Raw genomic sequence first — 16,898 nt, 5'->3', positions numbered from 1 at the left:
TTTTATGAGTTCATTACAAATATTTTTGGTAAGTGGTTGACACTAAGCAAAATCATTGATGGACATTCATCCCATTTAAGAGCGTAGGCGCAAAATTTCGGGCCAATGCTTTTTAAATGCATTCATTTTTTTCGAATCCTGAGAAAACTAGTAAATATTTTTGAAAAATTTAAACGCAGAATGAAAGATTACATTATTACTGAGGGCCGAAAGTCCCTGAAAACTTCTATAATAATTATTTTAATAAGTTACAGGGGTGAAAAAGAAGAGAAAATTTAGTGTGATTTTGAATTTCAAATATCTCATTCAAAAAAAAACTTTTTGTTAATTCTCGGGGACTTTCGGCCCTCGGTAATAATATAATCTTTCATTCTGCCTTTAAACTTTTCAAAAATATTTATTAGTTTTCTCAGGATTCGAAAAAAATGAATGCATTTAAAAAGCATTGGCCCGAAATTTTGCGCCTACGCTCTTAACATTACATACTAGTAGATTTTGCGCTGAATATGGTATTATATTGGTAGCCTTTCATCCAAATGCAACACATTTACTTCAGCCAAAGGATGTTGCTGTATTTAATTCTTTGAAAGGGGGTTGGAAAGATGCAGTACACCAGTGGCGGATTGAGAATCATGCTTCCCCAGTTTTAAGGAAAATTCATTTCTGTCCCTTTTCAAAAAACTTCTAGAGGAAAAGTTAGTACCATCAATATTAAAAAATGGTTTCTGAAAATTTGGCTTAGTTCCCTGGGATGTTGGTACGATTATGTTTCACAATGAGAAAATAGAAATGTCAAAGAAAATGCAGGAATTACAGGAAATGAAACAAGGGAATAACTTTATAGAGAAACATATTGATAAAGAAAAACTAGCTCTTATCAAAACAAGCCTAGAATGGAACAATGACAATGAAGATTTATCTCTTTCACTTTTACAAAAACGCTTGCATAAAATACAGTCTTTTAGAAGAAGACGATGCCACGAAGATTGAAGATGCCACTTATATTGAGGACATACCAAATGTTAAAGACAGTCCTAATGTTGAAGACATTTACGTAGAGAACAAACCTGATAAGCCAGCCGAAAAACGGTATGAAATAGGTGAGTTATTAAACCAATCTGAGGCTGAAACAGATAGAAACATTTCGGATGTTTTGGAAGGCCACACTAGTCCCACTAGAAAAAATCTTCAACATAACAATATTGCTATTATTCAAGACACTTGTGCTTCTTCATCAACACAATCACAAGTTCCGTCTCCAGCAATTGAAGAATTACCTACACCTACATCAAATGAAATTATATCCTCTCCTTCTAAATGAATACTGCTTTGGCCTGAACCCAGAGTATCGTCAGTATACCAATATTATACCAATACATCAAGATATCCCAGACATCTCAAAAGAGCACCAGCGACTGAGATCTAGAAATCCTCCAATACGATCTGCCCGAAAAATTGGTAATTCCTATGATATACATAGGCAATGGACAACAAGATGGATGCCAACAGTAGAATCGGACTATATTAAGATATCCACCCCAACTCAGGGTTTCATCGGATCAAATCTGCCCCGGTCCACTTGGGCAAGGCTTAATCGTATACGTACCGGATATGGTAAATGTGCTGATTCGCTGTTCAGGTGGGGTCGTGCAGAAAGTCCACAGTGCGATTGCGGACAATCTAGACAGACCATAAGCCATTGTGTTTCAGACTGCTTGAATCGTGCCTACCGTGGAAACCTCCAGGACTTTGCGGAATGTTCCCCAGAAGCAATTGAATGGCTATGTAAATTGGACATTAATATTTAGTGTCATTCATTCTGTCATCTTTAGTGTTTAAATAATATATTTAATATATATGTATATATTATTGTATTTGTATATTTATCGTACTGTGAAAGTCCATACGCTAAATAAATAATAAAATCGTCAGTAAAAAAAGAAGAGTGGAAAAAGTTCCTTCTATCGTTAGTTCAAAAGAATGGCAAACTTATCATGAAAATAAAGAAAATAAGAAGATGAAGCTTCTTGAAGAAAAATAGAAAAGAGCAGAAGAGAGACAAATAAAGAGAAGAAAAAAACTTTGTTAAAAAACAGAAACTGAAAGTGAAGAAAAAAAATAAAGTTAGTAAGAAAAAGGAAGAATCATCAAGTGATGATAATGAATCATGGGTTGAATCTGTTAGCAGTCTGGATGATATATCTTTTGAAACAGGTGATTGCAGTGATAAGGAAAATACTGATTATGTAAAGTATATGGAGGGGGATTATGTACTTGCAAACTTCCCTGGAAAGAAAAAAGAAAATAAATTTGTATGTGTAATACAATCTCAGATACTCATTTCAGGAAAAAGAATAAAGTATCAGTTTCCAGATTCGGTGGATGTAGATGGCTTAATTTCTGAATTTAAATATTTTATTATACTATAATTACATAACATTAAAGTTCTCTTATAATTACATATTCTTAATAAAGTTATCAAAACATATTTGAGTGTCAATTACTAAACCTTGGATGTGTCAACTACTAATTTTTTTTCATTTTGTTGTGTCAACTACTGGCACTTTTGCAACAATTTTTGTAAATTTTATAAAAAATATTTAGACAGCACAATTATCCAAAAATTTATTTGTTAAATATTCAGGAAGGATTTGATTACCTGAATATACATAGGTATATTTTTTAGTAAGTTCAACAACATCGGTTTGAGGCTAAATAATGATTTTTCTTCTTATAATGTCAACTACTAGTACATTTACCTTACGAACCAATTTTAACTAATCAGTAGTTGATATCACGTCACTAATGCCTCTTTTTATAATACTTATCCTATTTTCTGCATTAATAGTTACTTATGAATGCGTGTTTCTACAGTGTTTTATATTGTACCGCTAGAATATAATATCATTGTTTCAGGAAGGAAATAAATAAAATTATGCCTCAACGACGCAAATTATTTAATTACGAAGAATGGCAGATGGACATCGCCTTAAAAGATATTTCTCGTGGGGTTCCAGTTGCTACTGCTGCAAGAAATCATAACGTTCCAAGAATGACACTGTCTAATAAGTCAAAAGGCAAGTCTCCAAAGATACGTCGAATGGGCCAAGAAACAATTTTATCTCAACAAGGGGAATCTATTTTGGTTATATGGATTCGTAAAATGAGCTATATCTGTTTCCCTATTACAAAAGATGAAATGCTAGATAGTGTTCAATTGTTGATTCCAGAATTTAAAAAAAAGCCCGTTTAAAGATGATCGATCAACATTAGGGTGGCTACAACGTTTTAAAATCCTTCATCCACAAATTTCAATTCGAACATCGCAGAACCTAACAATTACCAGAACATCTGTATCTAAACAAGGAATCAAAAACTGGTTTGAAGAAGTTTCATTGTTCTTGAAAGAAAGTGGTAATTTTGACATCTTACTAGATCCAAGCCGATCATGGAGACAAGTCAGCTTTTTTCCTGAACCCTAAAGGTAATAAAGTACTAGCAAGCAGAGGGCAAAAAAACGTATAACAACGAGTGAATTCGGATGAAAAAGAATGCTTAACTGTATTGGTTACAGCAAGTGCAGGAGGAAAAGTAGCACCTCCAATGGTGGTCTTTAAGTATGACAGGGTACCGCGTGATATTGCCAATAGTGTTCCTGAAAGGTGGGGAATCGGTTAATCCGACTCAGGATGGATGGATGGTCCAAATTTTTATGAATATATCACTAATCTATTTTACCCATGGTTAATTCGAAATGAGATTGTTTTGCCAGTAATTATTTTTATCGATGGTCACGTCTCCCATCTAACTTACCATACAAGCAAGTTTTGTGATGAAAACGGTATAATTTTGATCGTATTATATCCGAATTCTACCAACTCCTACAACCGATGGATGTCGCAGTATTTAGAACACTCAAGGAAGGGTGGAAGCAAAAGGTGCACCAGTGGCGAAATGAACACCTCGAGAATTCAGTTTTACGGAAAAGTGACTTTTGTCCTTTACTTGAACAGGTCCTTCAAGAAAGGATTACTAAAGAAATTTTGAAAAATGGATTTCGAAGATGTGGTCTTTTACCGTGGAATTTTGGGGCTATTCAATTTCCAAAAGAAGAAAAAATTGATAACTTACCAATTCTTGAAGTTCACAATTTTGATAAAACTAAACAAGAATTCAAAGATGGCTTGGCCTTTTTAGAGAAACATCTTGACGCAAAGTTGATAATTGATTTTAAAGAAAGTAATAATAAATGGACAGGAGAAAATAAATGTCTAGCACTTTTTGAATTTTACAGGAAGGTATTAAATGCTTGTACAGAATTAAATAGGGAAAGCAGAAAAGAAAGTAACGTAAAGTTTCCGATGCCCCTGCAGCAACATCAAAATCCTGAACCCGAGGATCTCGAAACAGAAACCACTCCTTTAATTGATATTTCTGTACATGACCCGCAGCCAGGACCTTCAAATATTAATTAGGTGTCTACAGTTCCCATTGCAGATCTATGTACTCCAACCGACAAGCTCATAAGGAATATAAATAGCTCACCAATTGAAAAGTCGGGCGTTCAGCGTGATAAAGTTGAAGTTGTGAAAAAGAAATTAATCATAGATGGTCAGACAATACCAACTCCTTTCAAACAAGCATTGCATTGGCCTGAAATAAAGGATACAGGAAATAAACGACGAAAAAAAGAGAATATTCCATTTGTTGCATCATCTAAACAGTGGCAGGAATACTTAAAGAAAAGAAAAAGGAAAATTTGAACCAGAAAGAACAAAAAGATTGAGAGCTGAACAAAGAGCAAAGGTGAAAGAAGAGAAAGAAAAAGTAAAACAGTTGAAACTGCAAGAAAAAGAAAAAAAGAAAATAAAGTGGTTTTAAACAGGACCAAAAAGAAGAATCAGAAACTGAGGAAGAGTGGGTCGAATCTGGTAGTAGTATAGATGATATAGTGACTTTGAGGGGTACATGGAATAAGGAACTATACTGGAAGGAAATGATGTTGAGAGTGACTTGAACCAGTGGATATATAAGGCAGATTTTGTTACAATTTCCTGGTAAGAAGAAGTTTCATAAATATGCGTGTATAATACAGGACATTTATGAAAAAACTGAGTATGCAGTGGTTGCGATGTACTGTTGCAATGACCTAAAAACATTGTTTAAATTGAATGAAAAAGATGTTAAACTCTAATTAATTTAAATCAAATTATCGAAAGTAGAAGAAAGGAGTAGAAGACGAAAGTCGTCTTTCTACTCCTACTCTAAATACTTTAGGAGACAGAGTTCGGTATGAATTGAAAACTCACATAGATGTAGATGGCTAAAGTACGTTTGTGACCACCACTGATTTTCTTGCATGACAACAACTGATAGTTTGTTTTATTGCACTAACAACTACTGATTTTTTGCATAACTGTACGTAAGATTATTTTTTTTTAGAAATTACATTATGCCACTTAGTACCATAAGGTGACAGTAGACATTCACCAATGAATATTTATTATATTTGGAATTTAGCTTGTGAATAGATAGTGCTGGTAAAAAATATTTAAAATTAAATATAAATTTAAAGCACTTAACATTTTGCATACAAATTCACTGTCATATTATGGTATTTCAATAACACAACTACTATCATCAAAGGATGAGTACACACAAAAATGGTATTTTGATAAATTTAATAAAAACATTATAAGCTGAATTTGCCCATAATATGTATGATTGGATTTTAAATAAAATTTTTCTAAAAATTCTCCACTAAAACATTTCATATTCCTATCAGCCTCTGCAGCAGTTATTTTTTGCCCTAGTATGAGACACTTAATTTCAATTAGGCAGTTCTTGTATATAATACCATCAGGACTAAAACCAAGCCACGGTACTCGCAACAAGCCCTAAATTTTCAATTGTTTTGTTAAATTTGGCTGAATATGTTAGCCTTGCCATATGTTCGGTTATTACACCATATAGTGTTGCTGTGTTTCGTCTAAAAGAGGAGTTCAAAGTTTTATTTATTTTTTCTGTCCATTCACTCTCAGTGTGGCTGTTTTTGTGCAAAGTGTATAAACTATAACAAATAGACCCTATTATTCTTAGTTTTCTTTGTTGCTTCCACAATTTATTAGATTGATCTAATGTTTTACTGCATAAATCAATAGCATTTTCTGTAGATAAAAATATATTTTGTTTTATAAAATATTTGTTCTTGTTGAGTAAGGTGTGGCATTTCTTGAAAAGTAAAAGAACAATTTTAATTTGCATTAATAATGGCATGAATCAGTGATGCTTGCATTAAATCATCTGCTACATACTCATAGCAAATGTGTTTCTTCTATTCAAATGAAGGCAAGCTTCTGGAGTTGGATGAGCTGTAAAAACATTTATTAAAACTAAAATTATACATCAAAAAATGTAACAAACCTTTTATCAAGTTTACACTTTTGCTGTAAATCTGTACAAACCAAATCATTGAGATTTTGGGGTGCCGGTCGGTTTATTAGCCACGCTAATTTGAAACATACTTTTATAAAACAAATTTATACTACTAATCTTTTAATTATATCATATTAGTATGTAATATTTAATAATTTTTATTAGAACACTGGATTATAATAAAATAGTGGTGGATGTTCACCAAAATAATAAATTTTGCTCATATAACCTGTTACCTGTTTTATTTATTATGTATACTCATCTACATCTAATTTACTTATCGTTGCATGTCATCCGCGTCATAGCCCGTGAGGTCACATGATACCAACACGAAATATTTAGGCGGTAGGTGTGTTTTTTTTAGAATCACTTTGCCAAGTACACTAGCATTACAGCCACTAGACATATTTTATTATATACGCGTAGAAATAATATTTAAAGATTTCTATTAATGTTAACTTAAAGAAATACACAATAATATGTTTCATTTAATTTGTATAAATGCATTAGAAGAACATTTGTTCGGAGCACACTGTAACTGTAATCGAACGAAGGTGATATTTTGGCATAAATTGGTAACAATTATTTGACAGATGCGGTGTTGACACTTTTTAATTTATATTTTACATAAGATAAAATAAATATCTAACAAGATATTTTAACTTGTCTCTAAATTGTCTTTAACAAGATTATTTTTTAACTCTTGTTTTGTTTATATTTATTTACATTAAATATTAATTTGTTTTGTTGTACGAGGCATGTTTTTTAAATAAGTACCGTTTTGCGATTCCGCCGCCGCAGCGCTACGGTCGGCGTTCCGCGCATGAGCGCTGGTTACCTACATCTCTTGTCTACGCACTGACGCCATTACAGTCTGATTCTTCATTGTATACTTGTTTACTCCAGTGTTTAAGATGCCTCCAACAATCGTGAGTCACGCTGATTGTGAAGTACGGGCTGTTATACGATTTCTTAGTGCTAAAGGCGTAAAACCGATCGATATTCATCGTGAGATCGTTGAAGTTTACGGACAAAACATTATGAGTGATGAAATGGTAAGCAAAATGGGTGAGAGCATTTAAAGATGGCTGCACAAATGTGCATGATGAAGAACGGAATGGGTGTCCTTCGGTCGTTAATGAAAATTTGGTGCAGAAAGTGGACGAGAAGGTGAGAGAAAACAGACGCTTTACAATTTCATCATTGTCCGACTGCTTTCCTCAGTATCCTCGTAGTGTTTTGTATCGCATTGTTACCGATAACTTGAATTACCGGAAATTGTGTTCGCGTTGGGTTCCAAAAATATTGACGGATTTGCACAAAACCCAACGTTTAGGCAGTGCATTGACTTTCCTTGAGCGGTACCACAGTGAAGGTGAAGATTTTTTAGACCAAATTGTTACTGGTGACGAAAAGTGGGTGGCCTACGTCACACCAGAATCGATACAACAATCCATGGAATGGCGACATTCATCATCACCCAAAAGAGTGAAGTTTAAGCAAACAATTTCTGCCCGGAAAATCATGTGCACAGTTTTTTGGGACAGAAAAGGAGTATTTCTAGTGGAGTTTCTGCCTCGTAATGAGACAATCAATGCAGCGTCTTATTGTGAGACATTGAAAAATCTGCGTCGTGCAATCCAGAACAAAAGACGTGGCATGTTGAGTAAGGGTATCGTTTTGCTGCATGACAATGCCCGTCCACATGTGGCTAATCAGACCAAAAATCTCATCAAATCATTTAAATGGGAAATTCTGGATCATCCTCCATACAGCCCTGATCTGGCGCCCAGCGACTACCATTTGTTCCAGCACTTGAAGAAACACCTGGGCGGTCAGCGTCTTCAAGACGATAACGAAGTCAAAACATTTGTGATGCAGTGGTTAACAAGTCAGGCGGCAGAATTTTATCAGGAGGGTATTCATAAACTGGTGCCACGTTAGGACAACTGCCTCAATATTCACGGAAATTATGTAGAAAAGTAGATTAAGGTACAGGCTTTCATGTAAAAATAAAATTATTGTCATATCTTTGCACGTCTTTTTTTAATTCCAAAACGGTACTTACTTAAAAAACACGCCTCGTATAATCCACTTTTGCAATAATTATGTGATCTATTTGATTTAAAATGGATTCAGGATTTTTTTATACTTTGACAACTATGTCAACTACGATCTCTGTCAACGATAATAACTTGCAACGGTAAGTAAATTAGATGGACTGTATGATTTTTTGCATTGAAATTTGACAGCGATTGAAATTTGTGTGGGGTTGCCAATTTTTGTAGTAGGATTGTTTCAGTTTTAAACATTTTAAATATGTAGTTAAACAAATCAAAATATCTCTGGATAATATTTATAAATTGTCAAAACAAGTTTAATTGGACCGCGTTATGTAATAGCGGATTAAGTGCCAAAATGTAGTTTTTAGAACATTGGGTTTAAAGATTTTAAATTTGTTTTTCGTGCTATTTCTAAATTATAGTACTGACAAGTTTTATATATTGATAGAGTATTGCAAATAGAAAAAACTCGAACATTTTTTAAAAATAATTTATATTTTAAAAGTTTTTCGATCAATTGTCGCTTAATTCGTTAATGATTTTTTAAGATATGTATGATTTAAGATCGAAATACCGGATTAAAAGATATTTGGCGCTTAATTCTAATGTTTCAATATAAAAAAATGAGTGTTATAATAACGTTTTACTAAATTCTTAGCTTTAATACATATCGCCGTTCCGGTAAAACAATGACGTAACTGCAAATTTATAACAATTTGACTTAACAACTGTATTACGCCCGATTTAATAATCAATTTAAAGTAAACTTTAAAATAAAGTCCACTTTAAAGTGTAAATGTCAGTTTCATAATACTGTAACCTTACTTTAAAGTTCACTTTAAGTTAAATGGTAGAAATCTGTCAATTAACTCCGTAAAGTCCACTTTAACTAAACCAATAAACAGTTTAACCTCAAAATTCTTATATTCTCTTGTTTCAAGTTTGTTTACATTTTTTTTTCAAATTTAAAATGAATTTTTCTACTACAAGTTCAGATTCTTCTGAAGATGAATTTATATATGTCCGCCGCCCTAAAGTTTATAGGGAAAGAATAAATTATATAAACCAATATGATGATGTAAGTTTCTATGAAAGATTTAGATTGACAAAAGAAACAGTTATGTCTTTACTGGAACAAATCGAACATTTAATAAAATTTCCAACAAATAGGTAACATTAGGATATAATAAAATTTATGATCACATTAACATTGGTGGATACAAAAATCATTAAAAAGTCAAACCAACAATGTTAAAATGTGTATAGAAAAATACATTAATGAGAACATATTTTAGGGGAGGAGCTGTTACACCACTCCAACATTGACCTTAAGATTTTTTGCTTCTGGAAGCATTCAAGTATCAGTAGCTGACTATATGGGTATATCAAGGGCAACAGCGTCCAGAATTATCAAAAGAGTTTCTGCAGCAATTGCATCATTAAGCAGATAGTATATTCAAATGTATGAAACAAATGATGAAATGGTCCAAGCTGTAGAAGAGTTTTATGCCATTGCAAGTTTTCAAGATGCATAGGTGCAATCGATTGCACTTTAATACGAATCGATTCTCTTGGAGGTGTAGATGCAGAAATATATCGCTCAAGAAAAGGATTTTTTGCGTCAAATGTCCAAACAATCAGTGACTCTACTTTAAAAATCAGAAATATTGTTGCACGATGGCCTGGTTCTGTGCACGATCAAACAATATTTAACAATAGTGGCATAAAACAAAGATTTGAATCTGGAAACTTTGGTAGATTTGTACTGGTTGGTGATAGTGGTTATGGTTTAAAATCATATTTAATGACCCAGCTACATGATGCTACAAGAGAAGCAGAAAATCTTTACAATGAATCTCTCATAAGAACTAGGAATGTTGTGGACAGGCAATATGGGGTATGGAAACGACGGTTTCCAATTTTAAGAAACGGAATGAGACTGAATTTGGATGTAACTATGAATGTAATAGTAGCTACGGCAGTACTGCATAACATAGCTATAGAGAATGGAGACTTGTTTCCTGTAGATCTTAATCTAGATCAACAAGAAGATAATTTGCCTCAATTTCAGGGAAATTTAGATAATGGAAGACATTATCGTGAATTATTTATTAGACAGCATTTTGCAGAATTACAGATTTAAAATTATAAAATTTAAATTAGTTTTATATTTAAGTACTATATTATTGTGTATAAATGTATTACATTAATTTTTAGTTTTACCTTTTTCAAGATAAATTTTATAAGATATTATGATTCTCAATTTCAGTAAATTTACACTTGTATAATTGTACCTATATTTTTATGTATAAATGATTTATTTTTATTTTCTATTTATTGGGATACATTTTATAGGATATTATGATGCTCAAATTTTAGTAATTTACATTTTTATAATTGTAAGTATATATTATTATGTTTAAATGTATTAGTTTTATTTTCACCTTTGTTGAGATAAATTTTATATTTATTTCAGTAATTTATATTTTAATAATTGTACCTATATATTATTATGTATAAATGCATTATTTCATTTTTACTTTCACCTTTGTCAAGAAATTTTATAGGATATTATGATGCTCAATTTCAGTAATTTACATTTTTATAATTGTACCTATTTATGTTATTATGTATTAGTTCTATTTTTACTTTTGTCAAGAATAAATTTTATAAGATATGATGGTCAATTTCAGTAATTTACATATTTATAATTTTTGTACATATTTATTAATTCAGCAATTTCTGCACTGTACGGAACATTAAAACACAACACTTTTTGTACATTATATTTATTATAAATTTTGTTGAGACAAAATTTTTTGTTTTAATTTTAATTCTATTTCTAATATTTTAATTTTTAAATCTTGTTCCCCCCTTATATCTTTCTCATGCTTAGTTTTTTCCCTCTCTTCCTTTTCCTTTTGCCTTTGATTATCTTCAATTAATACTTCCAGCTTGTGTTCATAATATTTTTTTTTTGCCTCAATGGCAGGATTTAAAACTTAAGGCCTCAGCTTTTGATGGGCTGTGTTTTTTAATTTTTCAGGAACATGCTTGTTCCAGTTTTTCTGGGTGAATCCTAAAAACAAGAATTATTTAATTACAACTGTACATTTTTATTACATCTTTACTACCTGTTCAAGTACTTCTAAAGAAATTTTGGAGTCTGTATTGTTATCACTATGTTTAAGTTCATCTTTTGATGTTGATGATTCTTCAACAATTAAGATCTAAAAAAAAATGTGTTAGAAAAGATGTATACAACCTTTATATAAATATGCATACGTTATTGACATCCATTTCAAATAATTCTCCAACATCATTTTGTATATCCTAAAACAATTGAAATTAATAATTATGTTATAAAAAACCTGTTTAAACTTAGTACTTTATTGATTTCAATAGAATCAGAATCAAATTCTGCATTCAAACCCATCACTGTCTTTAAATTCATCAAATCCAGTACAGCATCTGGTGCATGGGCCGCCACGAGTCCCCTCTTGGTAGCATCTTAACTTGGCAACTTCCTTTCTTGCCTTGCTCTTTATGTTATCATATTTGGCCCGTACTTGATTCAGTGTCCTGGCATGAAAATTTTTGGCGTTAAAATTAGCCACAATTTTTTTCTAAGCATTTTCCTGCAAATGTAATTTTTATTTTTCATATATAAACAAAAATATATATAATAAAAACTAACCTTCTCATTCCAATTCAGTTTATTTGTTGTTTTACATTCTATAATTGACTTATACTTAGAGACTTTCTCAATGAGTAAAAGTTCCTCCTCTTTCGTGAAATTCACAGAAAGAGTTCTTTTCGATGCAGACATAATTATCAACTAACTTTTAACACCTAACTTAACAAACAATTAACAACAAACTTTTAATACCTAACTTTACAAACAATTAACAACTAACTTTAACTTTAAAAACAATTAACAACTAACTTTAACTTTATAAACAATTAACAACTTTTAAAAACAATTTAACCCTAGAATACTAACCATCGTAATTTTTACGACGCCAATGTCATTGTTGTAGGATATTGTGGAAGGGGTACACCAGTATCTCTCGCCCGCTCATCTATTCTTACATTAGTGTATATCGAAACGTTTTACAAGTACAGTGACGCCTACACTATTAGTGAAGTACCTGCAAATGAGCACAGCTTCGTAAATATTACGAAGGTAAGTGGTAACGTTATAATTGCCAAAAACAACGATATTGTCAGTTTTTATTTTTTTTATTGTCAGTTTTTATTTTTTTATTATCAGTTATTTTTTTATTATCAGTTTTTATTTTTTTTTAGTGTGAAATATGAATATGAAACAGAGAGACATGCACAGGCCCCTCACGCAGCGGGAGTTGGAAGCTGAGTTGCAATTGTGCCTGGAAGAAATTTGGCCAGATGAATCAGATAACAATTCTGATAAATCGGAAAGTGGATCTGAAACAGAAGATGTCGTTTTAGAAGCATTCAGTCCATCTGAATCAGAGTTCGAACCATCAAGCGAAAACGACTCAGATTCCGACCATGACTTGCCATCCACTAGTAAGAAAAGAAAAAGAAGTTCTAAAAAGAGTAATGAGTTGGAAAAACAGTTTACTTCAGTGTTTCCAAGAAAAGAAAGTAATGGCTCTAAAATCGACAAGGAAAATAAATGTCCTGCTCAGCAAACTCTACCAAAAGAAGAAAAATCTCCAGAAATTGCAGCTAAAGAGAAGCAAATTCGGTTGCCGTCGAGTCTAAAAGGTAAAAATGGACACAGATGGTCCTCTCAACCAAAGGCCGCAACTAAAACTCCAAAACGTAATTTCGTACATTTTGTTCAAGGCCCCACTAATAAAACCAAGGAAGCACAAACTCCCTTAGATGCTTTTCATTGTTTTATGAGGTCCAAATTCACTGGAAAAAATTCTAGAATATACAAATGCCGAAATTTCTGTTAGGGCACAAAAATATAAAGTCGAAAAACTTACAAACTCGAAAGTGAATATTGACGAATTGTATGCACTCCTAGGACTACTTATTTTTGCTGCTGCCCAAAAAGACAATCATTTAGCGACAAGACGAATGTTTGATGACAAAATTTCTGGTGCGATATATAAAGCAACTATGGGCCGGGAAAGATTTGAATTTCTTGTAGAATGTTTACGTTTTGATGATAAAATATCTAGACCACACAGAAAGGAAACAGACCTATTAGCAGCCATTCGTGAAATATGGGATGATCTTATACAGAACTGGAAAACGTCCTATAAGCCCGGATCATACATAACAATCGATGAGCAGCTACTGGCTTTTAGGGGAAGATGTCCTTTCCGGATGTATATCCCAAACAAGCCAGCCAAATATGGACTGAAAATAGTAATGCTGTGTGACGTAGGTACCAAATATATGTTCGATGCAGAATTGTATTTAGGAAAGGGAACTAAAACCAATGGACAGCCTCTAGGAGAATATTATGTAAAACAATTAACTCAGGGTGTATACGGAAGTAAGCGTAACATAACCATGGATAATTGGTTTACGTCAGTACCACCAGCAACGGAGCTCTTAAAACCTCCTTACGATTTAACTATTGTTGGTACCCTACGGCAAAATAAAAGAGAAATACCTCCCGAGATGATAAATCTCAAAAATCATGAAATTGGTCATTCCTTATTTTGCTTTGATGGTGAAAAAACAATGGTATCCTATAAGACAAAAGTAAATAAGTCTGTGCTTCTTCTGTCGACAATCCACAATGGTCCAGTAGAATGTGATCGAACAGGAAAGCCAGATATCATTAAATTTTATAATGCAACCAAGTACGGAGTAGACACATTTGACCAAATGTGCGGAAACATGAATATTTCCAGAAAAACACGAAGATGGCCTCTTTGCCTGTTCTATGGCATGTTAAATATAGCTTGCATAAACTCTTGGATAATTTATAATCATAACCAACAACGACAGCAGAAAAAAACCATCACCAGAAAAAAATTTATGTCCATTTTGTCTGAACAACTGACTAAACCTTGGCTACAGCATCGTGTAAATTGGCCAACTTTGAACCGCTCGGTAAAGTTTCTTATTGAAAATATTTTAAATCTGGAGCCGCAGCAAAAACGAATATGCCCTACTGTGTCAAAACGTGCCATGTGTCAATTTTGTCCGTCTAAAAAACGTCGAATGACAACTCATCATTGCGAACACTGCCGACGTCCATTTTGTGGTGAACATCGCGCCCTTTGTTGTCAGCAGTGTAGTTCTAAAATTTAGAATTTATATTTTTTTGTGATTTTCAGGTTTTAGAAACATCTCTTTGTTCAAAATAATTTGTAAAATTACGTTAAATAAAATACTTTTTCAGTGACCACATTTTTTTTCTCAGTGTAGTAAATTTTACGATGGTTAGTATAAATGAAGGTAAAAATAAGGTTAGTATTCTAGGGTTAAGATACAAAAGATATACCACGTTATTTCGATTTCGCCAAAAACCCGTCAAAATTGACACAAACACGATTACCAACCTACCAAATTAAACACTAAAGTTTATTTTACTAATGATAAGAGCTGTAGGTAAGGTACCTGAATACAATATGCCCATGTTGGTAATATGCCCATTTCCATGTTTTGCTTTAATATTTGATATTCGGGGAAGGAGGCGCTGGACACACTGAACGCCTAATATAACTAAGCCCGTGACCGACCTCAAGGTTAGTTGTGAGCTTGCCGTGGTGCAGTCAAGTTGTACGTGGTTTTTAAGAGCGTGTTTATAAAAATTGACGTCAGTTTTCACCTCTGTTTTGCACTTAAACGTTTTAATTTGTCTACGACATTAAGTGATTTTAGTCTGCCATAGAGTACTTAAAATGTAAGTAAAAATAAAATATATTATTATTCAAAATGTTTTTATAATTTAAGAAAATGTATTAATCATCATGTGTCAACAATATGCCCATAGTGTATGCTGACAATTTGCTCAATTGGGCATATTGCCAGCTAATTATAACAGATAATTTATTGATTTTTTTTGTTTTAGATAACATGCCTCGTGTCAGAAATAAGGAAATACGGTCGCAATGGAGCAATCAACAGCTAGAATCCGCAATTGCAGCAGTAATGAATGGAATGTCATACAATGCGGCAAGTCAAAGGTATAATATTTCTAGACGCACTTTGAAACGCTATGTAGAAAACAATAGTACCAAAAAGGCAAAAATGGGGAGAAAGACTATTTTGAATATAGATCAAGAAAACGAATTGTCTCGACGAATTGTTAGATTGGCAGAAGTTGGGTATCCCCTCAGCAATAAAACTTTAAAAAAATGTGTGTTTACTTATTGTGAACAAAACAATTTGCCACACTTTTTTTCACAAGGAACCAAAATGGCTGGACGTTATTGGTTAAAAGGATTTTTGCAAAGACACCCTGAAATATCGATAAGGAAAGCACAAAACATGAATCCTGCTCGGGCTCAAAAATTGAACAAGTTCATAGTAAAAGACTATTTTGACAAATTAAGGGGTGTACTTCAAGAATTAGATTTAATCGACAAACCTGAAAGAATTTACAATGTGGACGAGAAAGGCTGCAGACTCAGTCTGCATCATCAACAGACCGTTCTAGCAAAGAAAGGCGCGAAACGCGTACATTTGGTTGCTCCGGAACATGGGGAAAATGTAACTATTGTTAGCTGTGCTAACGCCAATGGTACCGCTATTCCTCCTGCCGTTTTGTTTAAAGGACGGCGCATGAAGCCCGAATGGAAAGATAATTTGCCTCATGGCACTTTGGCGTTGATGACCCCTAAAGGCAGTATGAATGTGGAAACCTTCATTATTTGGTTGGAGCATTTAGCAAAATATAAATTGGAGGGAAAGTGTCTTTTAATATTTGATGGAGCCTCATGTCACTTAGACATTTCAATTGTCGAAGCTGCCAAGAAATATCAAATAACCCTTCTGTGTTTGCCTAGCAACACAACTCATGAACTCCAGCCGATGGACAAAGCTGTGTTTCGTTCCTTTGAACACCACTGGGACGAACAAGTGTTGTTGTATTGGACCAAATACAAAGAACGTGCTTTAACAAAGCAGCGATTTGGGGAAATATTTTCGATAGTGTGGGACAAGGCATTGACACCTTCTAACATTAAATCAGGCTTTGCTGCAACAGGAATATTTCCTTATAACCCCGATGCTATACCTGAAGTTGCTTTTGCCCCAAGTATTTTATCAGAAATTGAGAACGTTGATCCCACTCCCATTAATGTACGCCAGAAAACACCATCTCCTACTCCAGGCTGTTCATATAACTCCTCTCAACAAAAAAGGGTACCACACTATCAAAAGACCCAAGATTACAAAAAAAAAGAAATCTAGAACTGAAACATCATCAAGTGATAGTGATAG

General features: G+C 33.1%; 1 protein-coding gene across 1 annotated transcript; it reads left to right on the top strand.

Annotated features, from left to right (window-relative positions):
* The first annotated feature begins 12,342 nt into the window (after nt 1-12,342).
* Nucleotides 12,343-13,447, top strand: LOC140450991 (uncharacterized). The gene is made up of 2 exons (XM_072544695.1): nt 12,343-12,684; nt 12,807-13,447. Exon 2 carries the CDS (start codon nt 12,815-12,817, stop codon nt 13,445-13,447), a length of 633 nt encoding a protein of 210 aa, XP_072400796.1. The 5' UTR covers nt 12,343-12,684; nt 12,807-12,814.
* Nucleotides 13,448-16,898: the final 3,451 nt, after the last annotated feature.

Source organism: Diabrotica undecimpunctata, chromosome 9 (assembly GCF_040954645.1).
Source record: "Diabrotica undecimpunctata isolate CICGRU chromosome 9, icDiaUnde3, whole genome shotgun sequence".
In the NCBI taxonomy this organism is placed as follows: Eukaryota; Metazoa; Arthropoda; class Insecta; order Coleoptera; family Chrysomelidae; genus Diabrotica; species Diabrotica undecimpunctata.
Note: the sequence above shows the minus strand (reverse complement) of the source record. Positions and strands in the feature narration are given on the sequence as shown.

Bases quoted from the DNA above. Each gene is read 5' to 3' on its own strand.
- LOC140450991 (XM_072544695.1), top strand. From the start codon at position 12,815: ATGAATATGAAACAGAGAGACATGCACAGGCCCCTCACGCAGCGGGAG.